The following is a 16387-nucleotide window of genomic DNA, read 5'->3' on the forward strand; positions in this document are numbered from 1 at the left end:
ACAGGCAACAAAAGCATATGGTGACAGAAAGGACACTAAGTTTTGCCACAGAGGGGTTGCCTGGCTCCAGCTGGTCAGGGTGCAGGCTGAGGGGTGGAGGGTACATCGCCCTCTTCTTCATTTTTCAAATATCACCTTAGTTTTCAGCATCATGTTTCCTTTCAGTTTCCACTGCCTTCAAGATTCCATAGGGCACCTAGTTGCTTCCTGACTACTTTGAGCACCCTTCACCCACAATAGCATTTAATGCTCCTCTGACCTATATTTGTCCTCTCAGTTTTGGTTGAAATCTCTTATTTGCTCCCTTGCCATTCTCTTTTTCATTGTGAAGCTGATTTTTAATTATTATTGTAGTGGCATTTTTAATAAGAGTAAAGACAAATGCTTCTCTCCACCTGCTGCCTTTACACAGAATTTTTTCTATTTTTCTTGTTGTTCAATTACAGATTTCCCCATTTTCCCCCATTATTCTCCCTTGCCATACCCCCCCCTCACCTCCCACATTTAATCCTCCCCCCATCCTGTTGTCTTTGTCCTTTGGTCCTTTGTACATGACCCTTGACTTGACCCTTCCTCTTCTTTACCCCATTATCCCCCTACTCCCCACTGTCACTTGGTTACTGTCAGTTGGTTCTTTATTTCAATGTCTCTGGTTCTATTTTGCTATCTCTTTTGTTTTGTTGATTAGGTTACTTAGAGGTGAGATCATGTGGTATTTATCTTTCACTGCCTGGCTTACTTCACTTAGCATAATACTCTACAACTCCATCTGTGCTGTCCTGAAGGGTAGGAGTTCTTTCTTTCTGCTCTGTAGTATTCCATTGTGTTAATGTACCACTGTTTCTTGATCCACTCATTTACTGATGGGCACTTAGGCTGTTTCCAACCAATTGTAAATTGGCTATTGTGAATTGCACTGCTATGTAGAGAGGGGTGCATAGGTTCTTTTGTGTTAGTGTTTCAGGATCTCAGGGTGTAATCCAAACAGTGGGGTTGCTGGGTCAAGAGGCAGTTCAACATTTAGTGTTTTGAGGAAATTCCATACTGTTTTCCACAGTGGATGCTCCAGTCTGCATTCCTACCAACAGTGTACCAGGGTTCTCCTTCCTCCGCATTTTTTTCCAGCACTGGTTGTTTGTTGATTTGTTTATGATGGCCATTTTGGCCAGTGTGAAGTGGTATCTCATTGTGGTTTTAATTTACATTTCTCTGGTGACTAGTGATGCTGAACATCCTTTCCTATGTCTCTGGGTTCTCTGTTTGTCCTCCTTAGAGAAGTCTCTGTTCACGCCTTTTGCCCATTTTTTAATTGGATTGTTTGTCTTCCTGAAGTGGAGTCATGTGTGTTCTTTATATATTTTGGAGATCAAACTCTTGTCCAAGGTATCATTGGCAAACGTATTTTCCCATTACATTGGTTCTCTTTTCATTTTGCTGATGTTTTCTTTAGCCATGCTGAAGGTTTTTAATTTGATAAGGTCCCATTTGTTTATCCTTTTCTTTATTTCCCTTGTTCTAGGAAACATAGCGATGAAAATATTGCTGCATGGAATATCTGAGATTTTCCTGTCTATGTTCTCTTGTAGAACTTCTATGGTTGTCATCACTTATATTTAAGCTTTTTTGTCCATTTTGACTTTATTTTTATATATGGCGTAAATTGGTGGTCAAGTTTCCTTTTTTTCTCATATACTCATTCAGATCTCGCAACACTATTTGTTGAAGAGGCCATTTTTATTCCATTTTATGCTTCTTCCTTTTTTGACAAATATTAATCGACCATAGAGACCTGGGTTTGTTTCTGGGCTCTCTATTCTGTTCCAGTGATCTATGCCAGTACCAGGCTGCTTTGATTACAGTGGCCTTTTAATTAAAATTTGACACAATAATGTGTCATTATTATTCTCTGATGCATGTTGGGTACTGAAAGATACCAATAATTCTCCTCTTGTTTGATAAAGAAAGCTTGTACATCTTCATAATGTTTAGGAACATAGATGCTAATTAAAATATTATTATCAGAGCAATGAAATGATCAACTAAGAAGCAGAATTACAGATTTATGTTTAGAACTTTTGCAGGAAATAGCAGATGTTACTGAATATTGAAATGTGTAAAAGGATTCACTGTATACAACAACACAGACAGATATATTTTGCCACAAAGTAGGAGTTCTAGGAAAAATGATTGATATTCTTGCAATTCAGTTTGCACCGTAACATATCATTATTAAACCACATCTTATTATTGATGAACTAGTTTTATAATTCAGAATGGTATTTCTCTTAACAATTGTAGGTCAGTGAGGAGAAACTCTGTATTTATCTTTCTGTGATTTATTTCCTCTTAGTTGTTAATTAAGATGCATTTTAAGGTTAAATTCTATTGTTTCTTATTGTTTTTTATTCCTCTGTGATGACTTGTTTATTCCATCTCACTTTTATACAAATAATTTTTTTCTTGTTTAAATTCCCATCTCTCCACCTTCTCTCCTTTGACAAACATTAGCTTATTCTCTGTATGTATGGGTCTGTTTCTGTTTTGTTTTGTTCTGCTTTGTTTATTCATTTATTTTGTGAGGTTCTTTTTTCCACATATAAATGATATCATATGGTATTTGTTTTTCTCTAGCTGACTTAATTCACTTACTATAATACCCTCCAGGTCCATCCATGTTTTCACAAATGGCAAAATTTCACACTTTTTTATTGCTGAATAATATTCTATTAGATATGTGTGTGTGTTTATAAAACATCTTCTTTATGCATTTCTCTACTGATAGATGTCTAGATTGTTTCCATATCTCAGCTGTTAGTAGTAATGCTGCAATGAACATAAGAGAACATATATCTTTTTGAATTAGTGTTGTTTTCTTCAGATAAATGTCCAGAAGTGGAATTGCCATATCATATGGCAGCTCTATTTCTACTTGTGTGAGGAGCAATCTCCATGCTGTTTCCCACAGTCACTGCACCCTTTTACAGTTCCACAAACAAAGTCCAGGAGTTCCCTTTCCTCTACATCCTGCAGGCACTTGTCATCTGTTGACTTATTGACGATAGCTACTCTAACAGGTGTGAGGTAATAGCTCATTGTGCTCTGAATTTGCATCTCTCTGATAATTAGTGATGTTGAGCCTCCTTTCATATATGTGTTGGCCGTTTGCATGTCCTCTTTGAAGAAGTGTCTGTTCAGGTCTCTGTCAATTTTTTATTGAATTTTTTGTTTCTTTTGTGTTAACTTATATGCGTTGTTTTTATATTTTAAATGTTAATCCTTTGTTAAATGTGTGAACATTTGCAAATATCAGTAGCTTGTCTTTTAATTTTGGAAATGGTTTCCTTTGCTGTGTAAAATCTTTTTAGTGTGATGTAATCCCACTTATTTATTTTATTTATTTTCCTCTGAAGGGAAATATATCCAAAAAGATGTTTCTAAGAGTGATGTCAAAGGGCTTACTGCAGATGTTTTCTTCTAAAAGTTTTAAGGTTTCAAGTCTAACAGTTAAGTCTTTAATTTATTCTGAGTTTACTTTTTTAAAGATTTTGTTTATTTCTCTTTAGAGGGGAAGGGAAGGAGAGAGGGACAGAAATATCAATGTATGGTTGCCTCTCGTATGTCCCCTGCTGGGAACTGGCCCGCAACCCAGACATGTGCTCTGACTGGGAATTGAACCGCGATACTCTGGTTCACAGGCCCATGCTCAATCCACTGAGCTACACCAGCCAGGGCCTGAGTTTATTTTTATCTGTGGTATAAGAAAGTGATCAAATTTCAACTTTTGCACATGTCACTGTTCAGTTTTGCCAACACCACTTATTGAAGAGACTCTCTTTACCCCATTCTATACCTTTGTCTTAAATTAACTAGCCATATATGTGAGAATTTATTTCCCAGCTATCTATTCAAGTCCATTGATCTATATGTCTGTTTGTTTTATCCAATACTATATTGTTTTGATTATTACAGTTGTAGAATGTAGTTTCATGTCAGGGAGTATTATACTTCCCACTTTGTTTTTTCTTGAGATTTGGCTATTTCAGGTCATTTGTGGTTCCATAAAAAAGACAGGATTAATTCTAATTCTTAGAAAAATGTATTTCAACAGGGATTGTACTGAATGTATATATTACTTGAGGTAGTAAGGACATTTTGACAATATTAATCCTTCCAAATCATAAATATGGTACAGTATATTTTTTCATTTATTTGCACCTTCTTCATTTTCTTTCATCAATGTCTTATTGTTTTCAGGGTAAAAGTATTTCACCTCTTTGGTTAAATTTATCCCTAGGTATTTTAGATGTTTTGATGCAATTGTAAATGGGATTGTTTTCTTAATTTCTTCTTATGATCATTTCTTACTGATGTATAGAAACAACAGATTTTTGTATATTGATTCTGCATTCTGCAACTTTATTAATGTCATTTATTAGTTCTAATAGTTTTGGGTAGAGTTTTTAGGGTTTTCTATTGTGATATCATGTCATCTGCCAAGAACTAGAGTTTTACTTCTTCCTTTCCAAATTATAATGACATTTATTTCTTTGTCTTGTCTTATTGTTGTGGCTAGAACTGCCAGGTGGTAAAAGACAAATACCACATGATCTCACCTATAACAGGAACCTAAACAACAAAACAGACAAGCAAGTAAAATATAACCAAAGACACTCAAATAGAGAACAGGCTGACAGTGACCAGAGGGGGGACAGGAGGGAATTTCAGGAGAAAAGTGGAAGGACTTACAGGAACGAGTATAAAGGACACATGGGCAACAACTAAGGGGGTTGGAAATGGGAGGGAGTTGGGAAGTGCTGGGGGGGGGTGGGCTGGGATGGGAGTAAAAGATAGAAAACTGTACTTGAACAACAATTAAAGAAATAAATTTTAAAAAACTGCCAATACTGTGTTGAATAGAAGGTTTTAATAAGAAATATCCCAAATATGTTTAGGAGAAGGCATGTGTACAATGACTTCTATTGGGACACTGGACATTTTTTATAATATGTATGTCTTTCTGATTCTCCATGCTTCTTCTATTATGTCTTTGTTAATTGCATCAATTCCATTTATTCTGGTCTCTGCTCAGAACTTCTCATTCTATTCAAGTTGATTCTTCACATTCTATGGTTTATATTTAAAACATTATACCCTAAAAATCTTCAAAATCTTGATGACCAGTTTATCATGGTATCCTTTCTCCCTAGGATGTCTAAAGAAGACTACGAACTTATGTGTGAGACTGCAGTCAAACACTTCAAAGAACATAAGGTTGAGATTTCAGATGCAATAAAAGCATCATTTCCTTTCCTGGAAACCCTTCGTGACCGTGGATTCATAACCAATGAAATGTATAAAGTAAGTGAAGTTTATGATGTCACAATCTGGTAAACCAGCCCCACATTAGTTGTTTTGGTAGTTTGGAATCAAGTGTCAGGGCACAACTAGACAAGTGAGGGGTCTCCTGTAAGTGGAGGCCTTCTCAAATACTGCTTGCTCTAAGTGTTCCTAGAAAGTGAAAAGGGGAAGCAGGCATGACTGCAGGCAGTGGTGCTCCTGACTGAAGGAACAGGACTTGTTGGTGCCCCTGGAGTCGAGGTGAATAACACTGGAGATAGGCTGGATCTGAAGTTTATGGGCCCCATAGGTGTACAATATAATGCCTTGTAGGTGTTAGATGTACAATATAGCATAAACTTTAGATGAAAGGTATTTTTAATGAATTGGGTGAATAACTTTAATCAACTGATTTAGTAAAATAATTTACACAGCATTTTATTCCAATGAACATCCATTTAAACACTTAGATCTGAGAACATTAAAATCCATAGAAAATGAATATATTCTTAGGACAAATTTCTAAGTAGCTACCTGCTATTCTCTCCCCAACAGTTTTCAGTTTTCTTTTTCTTTGTAATTTCTGGAATCTTGAAATGTAGATAATTCTAGCAAAAGATACAGGTGGAGATACAATGAGGCAAATCTTCTCTTTCCCTATGCATAGGCTCCTTTACAGCAAAGCTCACAGGCAGGGAACGATCATCACCTGGCTTCTTGGAGCTTTTCCAGGCCTAGTTGGTCCTAGGGAAGGGACAAGTGTCTTTCATTCAACAGAACATCAGTCTATCACCTGCTCAGTCAATTCCTAGAACATTTTGCCAGGTTCTGAATGGGCTACATACATATCATTTAACTTTGAACCAACTTTTGTTCTCCAAATTGCTCCTCCTTCCATCTAATATAAATGACAGTGATGAGATCAAATGCACAAGTGTATACTTTTAAGGAAAAAAGATTTACTTATTTGTAGCTATACAAATATGAGGAAATTTTAAAACTGTACATGAGAAGATACCTATGTAGGAGAATTGTAATATATTAAAATGAAATCACTTGCTGGGGCCCTTATGTAACTTAAAACTCTGTATTCATATTTCCCCATTCACTATTTTTAAGGCATCTAAAAGATCTTGTAAAAACCCGTCGAATGTACCAAAAGTGGTGTATGCAGTCCTCGATAACATGGAGGAGATACGTCACCTGCCACTTCTGGAAACCTTGTTCAGCAAGGTCATCATGGAGAACTACCCTGACTTAAATGGCATTTATGAAGGCTTCAGAGATGGTAATTAGGTTTATAGCCTACTTTTCAATGTCCATGGCAAGGGGTTTTTTTTGACAAATATATTTTGAGCGTGTGTCACACATGATGCTGGCCCCAGGTGATATAGCAATTAAGAATACAGACATCGTGAGCCTTCTCAAAGCTTTTGGTATAGTGACTACAGTATAAAATACACCTAGATGTCTGCTTAACTAAGCATTTAAACTCTCACAACCATTAGAGTCACAATCACATCAGATTCACTTCAAAGAACAAATGACAACAAACTGCATCTTCAAGGCACCATCAGATGCTGTTCTCTTTGCACGTGTCCACATAGCGCACCATCAAGTACACTACTCTCTGCCTCAGCTGACAGCTCAGCTGTGGGTGCAGGATCCGCCTGGCTTAGCAGCACCATGACCAGGGGACTCAGTGTCTCATGGAACAACTCTGTAGTCATTGCTTTCAGGGACCCCATGAGGGACAACTGAGGTACAGGAGTCACCACATTGGAGGAAGACCAGCTATGGCTTATAGTTTACAAGGAGTCCTTCCGAGTCCAGTTATGGGTCATTTTTCAGCCTAACCCCACTGATGATCTGATAATACAGAAAAAAGAGACCACCTTCATCAGGTGTCCAGAGGAATGAACAAGAAAATTAGCCCAGGTCAAATTGGCACTTAAACAAAGATAATGGCTGTATTAGCTCTTTCTCCACAAGGGGTGAGACAAACATTAATCAAATAATCTCAAAATGAATTTTTCTGCCAGAAACTGTGTTTGATACCACACCAAAGTGATTGATTCACCACTTTTTTCTGAGACTCGCGATGTATAATTTCTAACTGTAGTCTGAATTTGTGGTTCAAACTGTCCAGCCAATAATTTTTAAATGATTGTTGCTCATTATAATTTCTTCTCCCTATAATTTTTATTTTCACTTGCCAGAAAAAATTCTATTTCAACACAGTTTATTTTCCACCAATATCTCCCAATAACAATGGAGAATTCACAGGAAAGAGTTATATGAACTGAGTAGTGAGGATGCTATGGGAAAAACACTCAGCTGTGCACTGGTCTCACCTTTTTGGCAGACTCGCAGACCCTGGTCCAGAACTCTTGAGATGTCCTCCAGTGCCACGATATTCAACCCCTCCTGGCAGCTTCAGACAGTCTCCTGAGAGTTGGGTCTCTTGGAGGTCTTCCTAGTTTTTCCTTTGTCCTCTGCTGTCTCTTTGGGAAGCGCTCATCCTCCTGACCCAGTAAACTCCACCCTTCTCTTGACCACCTATTTATTTAAAGTTTTTGTGCTTTCACTTTTATACATGCAGTCACTTACAAGATCTTCGTTCTTCTCACAAGGAACTTGTTGTTTTCTCCTTACAGTCTGAAGAGGTCCGAAAACACAATTCACTTCCACTTTTTATTTGACACATGCTTTTCCAGCTATGTATATTTTTTTACATACATAACAAGCTCACGATGTTTTGCATGACTAGTTTATCTTCACATTCAAGTGACTCCTTTCTGTGTGGGTAACATAAGGATGCTCTTTTGGAGGGTTCTCTTCTCTGTACCAGGGAGGGTGTGGAACTTGACCATGAGGACTGGGACTCACTGAGTTTTGAGTGACCAAAAGGCTGAAAATTCCTAAACGTGCACACTTGGTGTCCCTGCACTCTGATGGAGATCTCTAACTTCTATTCTCTCTCCTTTCAGTGATCCTAAAGAAAATGGTTCATCAAGCAAGTGTTGGAGGTGAGAGTGCAAAGAACCATAATACTCAACTAACCACTGAACAAGGTGATTACAAACAGATAAAAACCGATTGTGTTCTGCCAAGAAGAAAGGACAAGCTGGCTTAGTGCCAACTGCTGCCCTTGGGTGGAAGTGTCACTATGTGCCCATTTACAGAAGAGGAGACTGAAATCCAGACAGACCATGTATGCAGTTGGCTTGGGGTCAAATAAGCTGTATGAACCCAGGCCTTCTGAACCCACAATCCATGTTATAAACCCTGTACACTTCCTGATAAACTCATGAAAAGGACAAGTCACTTGAGGCAAAAATAGGGAAATACATGCAGAAAGAAAGATACAAAAAGAAGAATACCAGAAGCTAGATAAGTGAAGGAAAATCAGTTGCTGACCTCCGATGAAAAGGCCCACCAAGCAGAGGTGAACAGCCTCTGATGAACAGGCTTGCAGAGGGAGGGTGTGTGTGAGGCAAGCTGGGGGACTCCAGTAAGACCACCAGTCTGGGGTATCTCTGGGGACAAAAGAGGTTCCCTATGGCTGTGGCTGAAAAGACAAGCCACCACTAATTACCAAAAAGCTCATGGAGGTCATAGTGAGGCGGCCTGACTGAGGCCAGGGGTGCAGGTCTGCTTTGATTCCTGGGGGAAGGGGTTGTCAAGTCCTACACTGTAAAGATTAACATGGGACTGGAGAAGAATTGCACAGCCCACACTTCAATTTCTCAAGTAAGGTCCTAATTTCTTCCTTCAGGAACTGGTGGAAACTCATATCCAAGCCTGTCCTGGCTCTTCCCGGATCAGTCTAATTACACAGGTGTGTTTCTTATAGCTGTTTTTGTAATCGTTTGCTGTTTTGTTCCTTTCTGCAATGGGCTGTGGTGGGAGGGCTGCTTCTCTTTAGTATGGAGTGCTCAGCATTGTCCATCTTGGCATGTGCAGTATCTCCAAAGATTTACAAAACAGAGTCTTCATACACTGAGTTGCCTGGGAGGGTTGGTCCTCTCATTCCCACATGTGCTTGTTGCCAAGTGTTGACAGGTCTGGGACCTATTGTCCCTGTGCCTGGCTTCATGGCCCCTGCGTCTGTCTTGCTTTAATAGGCTGTGGCCTCAGCTGATGATGTTATATCCTGAGGTGGCCTGTACGACATGAGACAGGTTAGCGGTGATGACAGTGTTCCTTGGGGGAGAGTCCCTCACCTGTTGAAACCTTTACACAGTACCATGTGCCTCCCATGCAGACCCTCTTGCACCATCCCCAGCACAGCAGGCCAGATGCTGGTCAATACTACCAAATGGGCCTCTGAACACACATTTAAAACTTTAACAACCAATAACCACTGTTTACAACTCTTAACATTTCCTCAGTCTATAACATACTTACTAACATTGTTAAAATATTTAAAATATAAGAAATTAAAGACATGAATCCTGAAAAGTTAATTATCTGGTCAGTCACCATATCACTTATAGTAATATAAGCCATACTTTATTTAATCTACTGAAACAGTTAAAACGATGGTATGTCATCTGTGTTTTTCAGAAGACATAGAATCAATCACCTTGGAGACTCGGGCTACTTGTGCAAGTTCAACCACTGAGACTAGGGATCAAATTCTGCTGCAGGGCAATGTCAGAGCAGGAGGTCTGGTGACCCACAGCTGGCTTCCAATTCTGCCCTGAGACTTTGGGGAAATGACCTCCCCTCTTTGTCACTCAGTGTCATCATCTATGAAATGGAAGTGATAATAGTACCTCCCTCACAGGGTGACAAGTTATGTCATGTAAGATTTCACAGTCATGCATGAGTTTTCATCAGTGTTCCAAGCATTTTTAATATTGCTATGGTTATGATCATTATTATTAGTATTGGGCCAGAGTCTAAACTGTTATCTATACAGTAAACTGTGGGGTTTTCTTTTCTCACAAATGTTCATGGTGGATTTAATTATTCCCCAGGCGGTGGAGCAGTAATCAAAGCAATACCAACCTCAGGCCCAAGAAAATAAATTGAGGATCACAGGTTCTCCATCCTTATATCACACTAGTGCATAATAAATTTATGTCTTTATTCCCCAACTCTTCTTTGGAAATAAGTGACAAGAAAGAGACTCAGGGAACTTCCTGCACCATGGGGAGTATAATTCTGTAGCTTGTGTGAGATGCGTTATTTCATAAAGGATATTATAAATTAGCATTTTTTGTAAAATAAACACTGAGTGGTTTTTAAAAGGCACCATGATACTCCCAGTAAATTACATTTAGTAAAACAGTTAACACTTAACACGCATCCAACCTTCATCAAAGCATATTCTTAGCAAGTTCTTCTACCAGTGCAGCTGGTGGGAGCAGGAAGGGTTGAGAGGAAGGAATTGTGACTAGCAATGACCAGAGAAGGAATTTAATGTGGGGGTGGGGGTGTTGGGTGGAAGAATGACATTATAACCCAGATAATGTGCAACAAACCACAAGTAAATAATACACCCAAGAGTCTGACCTAGCAGGATCCGTTGACTGTGACATGTGCAGGCATGGATAACACTGTGTCTGATGCCCCCAACCCCAAGAGGAGGCTCCAAGGAACTTGGATGTAACATAAAACACATACCAGGGCCAATACTCTATGTTAAAATTGTCGGAATTAAATTTTAAATCATCTTAACATAAAGTACTTTGTTTAGGAAAAGAGCAGTAGATAAAATAATGGAAGCTGTGCTGATAAAATATTTTTCATTCATACAGTATTGAGGTTGGTGAAAAGAGAGTGAGATGGGTCAGTGGAATCAGTAATGAGTGAGGGGGCCTCAGTGTGGGGAAGAGAATGTGCTGGTCGTGCGTAGTTTATCCAGGACCTTATTGTTTCTTCCTCCCATCTGCCCTTTGTCTCTGCCCACAAGCCCATGCAGACTTGCTTGACAGCTCACTGGCTACTGCTTCCTGCTGGGCTCCTAGTCTGGGTCACACTAGCCAGATACTGGGGAGTGGGAGCAAGGGGGAAGCTTGGTGTTTCCCATTCACTGTCTTGAGCAACAACTCTAGCAGTAGCAGCAACACTGGTGACTCTATCTCCCACCAGACAGGCAAACATGATCCCCTTTGTAGGTACCCGACAGCCTGGGCACATAACCTCACCCTTGATTCCTCCCATAGCTTCCTATTCACTCTTTTTGGGTTGGATTTCTCAGCTCTTCCATTGGCTGTATCCTGCTCAACTGGATTAAACTCCTTCTGCTCTAGAAGCTTAGAGAAGTTTCTATTTTCTGGTTGGACCCGGATTGATAAAGAAAGCAAATAAAATATTTGAATCATACGTGGTCTTGGTACAGCTCCACCTGATAATAGACTCTCAGAGTGCCTCTCTGAAACAGAAGACATAAATACAATGGGTACAACTACAGTCTGGGACAGCAATGCATTAGAAACCCAACAAGTGTTTGAACAATGTGCCCAAGAGTTTGAGGCAGTAGGTAAGACTGAGTGGCTGAGCAGAATGAGTGTGGAGGGGAACTGGCAGGTGGGTAAAGGCACAGGGAGACTGCAGTGATGACTGGAGTGCTAGACAGGAAGGAATTACAAAGAAAGACAAAGTTGACATAGATGAGGGGTTTATGGGTCAAAAGATAATGAAGAGAGAAAGAAAATAAGAGAAAGTAGAAAACATAACTGAAAATGGATAAACTAAAAAATCTGGTGAGGCAGCAGGGCCAGGTCTAGGGTGAGGCAAAAGGACCCTGTGACACACATAAGGAGAAGCTCACCGTCGGGACATCTTGTGTCCTTGGCACCTTCTTTGCTTTACCTGAGACCCTGTTGGCCCTGGAGGGCAATGATAAAAATGTAGAGATATAGTATACGGAGACAAAGACACAGAGGAAAATGAATATGAATAAGTAAAAAATGGGAATGAAAACACAAAGATTACTGTGTTGAAGTGAATAAAGGACAATGAATGAAGAACTGGCAGGGAGAGGACCAAGCATTGTCTGATTGGAGGAGACAGTCACCCAAAGAGGGCACAGTGGGCTGCTCCTGACACCACTGAGAAGGCGAGGTATCCACAGTGGTCAAACTGGCCCTGGAACCCTCTCAGATAAAAATAGGTTGCTACTTTGAAAACTAGAAATAAAAGTAAAAATTTTAAAAAACACTGGAATTACAGGGAGAAGGGCTTAATTGTAGTGAGAGTGCTCACTCCCTTTGGGGAGACAAAAAAAAAACAGCATTAATTGTAATCACGTTCAGGAGCAGAGCTACCCCACCGAGGAAACTGAATCAATTCTTGCTCTGTAGATCTTGCGGATGTAATGAAGGAAAACTAATTGTTCAATTCAGGAGATTAATGGAAAGCCAGAGCAAGGACTGAGTGTATCAGGCATTGATATAATAGGCTAGATTGACTGGAAGAATGTGTGATGTGAATCATGGTAGCAGGTAGTGGTCTGGGACACATCATATGTCTTATGGAGGCTGTATTGGTGGCCTGGGTTAGAGGTAATAAAGGGAGGAAATCAGTACCTTATTCAGTGAGTTCAACAGAAAAATATCCCCTGTGAGTGGGAGAATATAAAAAACAGAAAAGGTAAATTTAAGTGTTGATGTCACAGAGTATTTTCTATGTTCAAAGTAAATAATTCAGAGAGCCAATATATTCATGAAAGGACATTAAAAAAAAACACAAAAAGACAAGAAAATGTATAAAGAGATACCATCACCAGAAACAAAAATAGCAAAAATAGGCTAAACCAAGAGGAAAGTGAAGAATTAAAATAAGAATGAAAGAAAGAGATAGAATACTGGGTGGAAGTAATAGAAAGCAAAGGTAAGAAGTAGAATGAGGCCGGGATCAGATATAGAGTGAGGGTGGAAGTAGGAGACAGGGTGACTGTGGGGTAAGAATCGCTGCAGAGTGGGCACAGCTGCCCCCTGTGCCTGAATTTCACGGCTTCTGAGGAGGACCTGGAGCAACCCGCAGGCCACACATATTAGGGCACAAACCAGGGGGATCTGAGTTAACTTAGCTTCTAGGTCTTCCTTGTGCTCTTGTCATGAGGTTTCCTATCCAGGGCTCCTTGGCACCTCCCTGAAACTCTAAGGGGTTTTTGTCCTCTGTGCAGTGACCAGCAGTGAGGACTCTGTGGAACGTAGAGACAGAGAACAGCCTCCCAAAGCTTCCACCTCAGCACTGAAAAGAAAACCAGGTAAGGAGGTGGGAGCTCTTGGGCTGCAGGACCTGAATTCAGAGCAACTCTGTCCTGGGCCATGTTCTGAGTTCATGCTGCACTATGGATCCAGTTCATCTTGGAATCTCATTCTCTGCATTTATTTTACTGAACCTTTTGGGAATGTGCAAGGAGATAAGAATTCATTATGTTTATGTTTGTTGAAAATGGGGCCTATTTATTTATAAGTCCTCTTAATCAACCTATGCATCTATCTATTGATTATATAGTAGAAATAGGCTAGCAAAGTAATGAATTTGTTTCAAAACTAAGTCTATGACTATAAAGTGTTGGTTAGATTTTTACAGTGGTTTCTATAGAGAAAAGAATGCAAAGTATATCTTTATTGGAAGGTCATACTGTCATCAGGCCACAAACCTTGAATAGTGTCAAGGGCCAATTCTTTCAGTTATCTAGTGTTAGCAGAAATGGATAAAGAATTTTGACACCCAAAGGATTGTTTTGGAGGGAGTTCTTCAGCAAGTTATGAATATATAGTGACTTTTCAAAGGACCTTTGAAAAGAGTGTCTTTCTTTTTCCTTTTCAGAAACACTGAGGGGTAAGCAGGATGGACAGTGGTACTCTGGTTTCTAGATGAGGGGACACAATCACATAAGTGTTTCAAGGTCTTCCACAAAGTCTCCTGGAGAAAAAGGGAAAGACAAGACTAGCATGCTGGATGTTGTGTTGATTCCTTTACAAACTCGGAGCTCAAAACAGTCAGCAAAATGTGGTTTCCTCAATCCTGTGCACAGCATGAGTAATCATTAGGTCTGTAGCTCTTCAGTGCACAAATTAGAGATTGGTTTTTTCTTTCTACTCCCTCAGAGGATATTGGAAATATGTCTACTTAGGAAAACACACTAAGTCAAGATTCTAAAAACAAATAAAAATGTTTCCTGCTCTCGATGTTACAAAAGAACAATATTGCAAGTAATACTTTTGTTCTGATAGCTCACTATATCTATCAATGTATAACGTAAGTTTGCTTCAATTTTTAGAAAGTGTACTTTCGGACTTGTGTCTCAGTGAGGCAAACTGCACTGAAAGGTGGTCCCAACATAGGTCCATGGATCAGACACAAGAAAATATTCCTTCTCAGCCTTGCAAATGATTCAAGGGGCATGATGGTGTATAATAGGCTCTCTACCTTCAACACAAGATATCCAAGGCCGGCTCACAAAGAAACAGTCGATGAATACATTGTGAAATGACAATTGAAGGGGTAGGAGAAGAAAGAGAGAGAAGTGTAGGAAGGTCAGGTTCAAACAGAGCAATGAATTGTCTCTGCTCTGGGGACAGGGAAAGGAGAATCAATAATGTACAAGGAAAGTGACCTAGGAGATCAGTGCAGGTGGCCTATGAGAAGTCCATGATATACATGGGTTTTCAAGATATTTCCAAATGTATTAGGGAATTTCCTGCTGAATTGATTCCTTGGCCACACACTGAGACACCTAGCGAATCCTACTCCTCTATGCAGGTATCAATAACCCTGATTCCTTAGAATTGGGCAAAGGAGGAAGGACAAAGAAGTCACATGTACATGACTCTAAAATGCACCAAATAAGATGCATTTCTGGACAACAAAATTTAGAGTCTAAATCCAGAGCTCTGTCTTCCCAACAAACCTTATTCTGACATTCTCCATGTGCATTGATTCAATTACTTCTGTGGCATCACTTTGAGCATTTAATGTCTTCGACCCTACTGGAATATGAAAGAAGGAAAAAGGACATTATGAACTGTTGTTCAACTGGATGAGCCCAATCAATTGATATCATGACAACATAACAATAATACACTACACTGATAAATGACAGTCTTTTCTACTACACGCTGTCATATTGATTATTGCTAAAGCATTGAAAAATATACTTCATCTCTACCAACATGTTTTCTATTCTACAGAAAGTAGTAAGTATAGTATTTCACAATTTCTTAACAATAATCTCATTAGTACAAAACTTGGAAAATCTTTTTTTTAATATATTTTATTGATTATACCATTACAGTTGTTCTATTCCCCCCCTTCAATCCCCTCCACCCGCACCCTCCCTCCCCCACCATTCTCCCCCCCTTAGTTTATAACCACATGTCTCAAGTTCTTTGGATTCTATATTTCCCCCACTATTCTCGCCCTCCCCCCTATCTATTTTCTACCTACCATCTATGCTATTTTCTGTGCCTTCTCCCCCCTTCTCCCCCTCCCACCCCCCTGTTTCTAACCCTCCATGTGTTCTTCATTTCTATGGTTCCACTCCTGATCTAGCTGTCCTCTTGGTTTGCTTTTGTTTTAGGTGTGGTTGTTAATAACTGTGTGTTTGCTGTCCTTTCACTGTTCATATTTTTCATCTTCTTTTTCTTATATAAGTCCCTTTAGCATTTCATATAATAAGGGCTTGGTGATGATGAACTCCTTGAACTTGACCTTATCTGAGAAGCACTTTATCTGTCCTTCCATTCTAAATGAAAGTTTTGCTGGATAAAGCAATCTTGGCTGTAGGTCTTTGGATTTCATGACTTGGAATACTTCTTTCCAGCCCCTTCTTGCCTGTAAGGTCTCTTTTGAGAAATCCGCTGACAGTCTGATGGGTACTCCTTTGTAGGTGACTGTCCCCTTATCCCTTGATGCTTCTAGGATTCTCTCCTTCATTTTGGTCTTGGCTAATGTAATTATGATGTGCCTTGGTGTGTTCCTTCTTGGGTCCAACTTCTTTGGCACTCTCTGAGCTTCCTGGATTTCCTGGAAGTCTATTTCCTTTGCCAGACTGGGGAAGTTCTCCTTTATTATTTGTTCAAAT

At 39.6% G+C, this 16387-nt stretch overlaps 1 protein-coding gene across 1 annotated transcript in view; it reads left to right on the top strand.

Moving 5' to 3' along the window:
• Window positions 1-16387, top strand: part of LOC118975294 (nuclear autoantigen Sp-100-like) — a 43919-nt gene that overhangs the window by 12632 nt on the left and 14900 nt on the right. The window contains exons 2-7 of the mRNA XM_037029139.1: window positions 5208-5358; window positions 6457-6625; window positions 8328-8411; window positions 9116-9178; window positions 11684-11830; window positions 13478-13561. Coding sequence (XP_036885034.1) covers window positions 5208-5358; window positions 6457-6625; window positions 8328-8411; window positions 9116-9178; window positions 11684-11830; window positions 13478-13561 — 698 coding nt within the window. The remainder of the gene's footprint in view (window positions 1-5207; window positions 5359-6456; window positions 6626-8327; window positions 8412-9115; window positions 9179-11683; window positions 11831-13477; window positions 13562-16387) is intronic.

Source organism: Sturnira hondurensis, unplaced genomic scaffold (genome assembly GCF_014824575.4).
Source record: "Sturnira hondurensis isolate 20B ecotype Veracruz unplaced genomic scaffold, ASM1482457v3 Scaffold0020237, whole genome shotgun sequence".
NCBI classification, from domain to species: Eukaryota; Metazoa; Chordata; class Mammalia; order Chiroptera; family Phyllostomidae; genus Sturnira; species Sturnira hondurensis.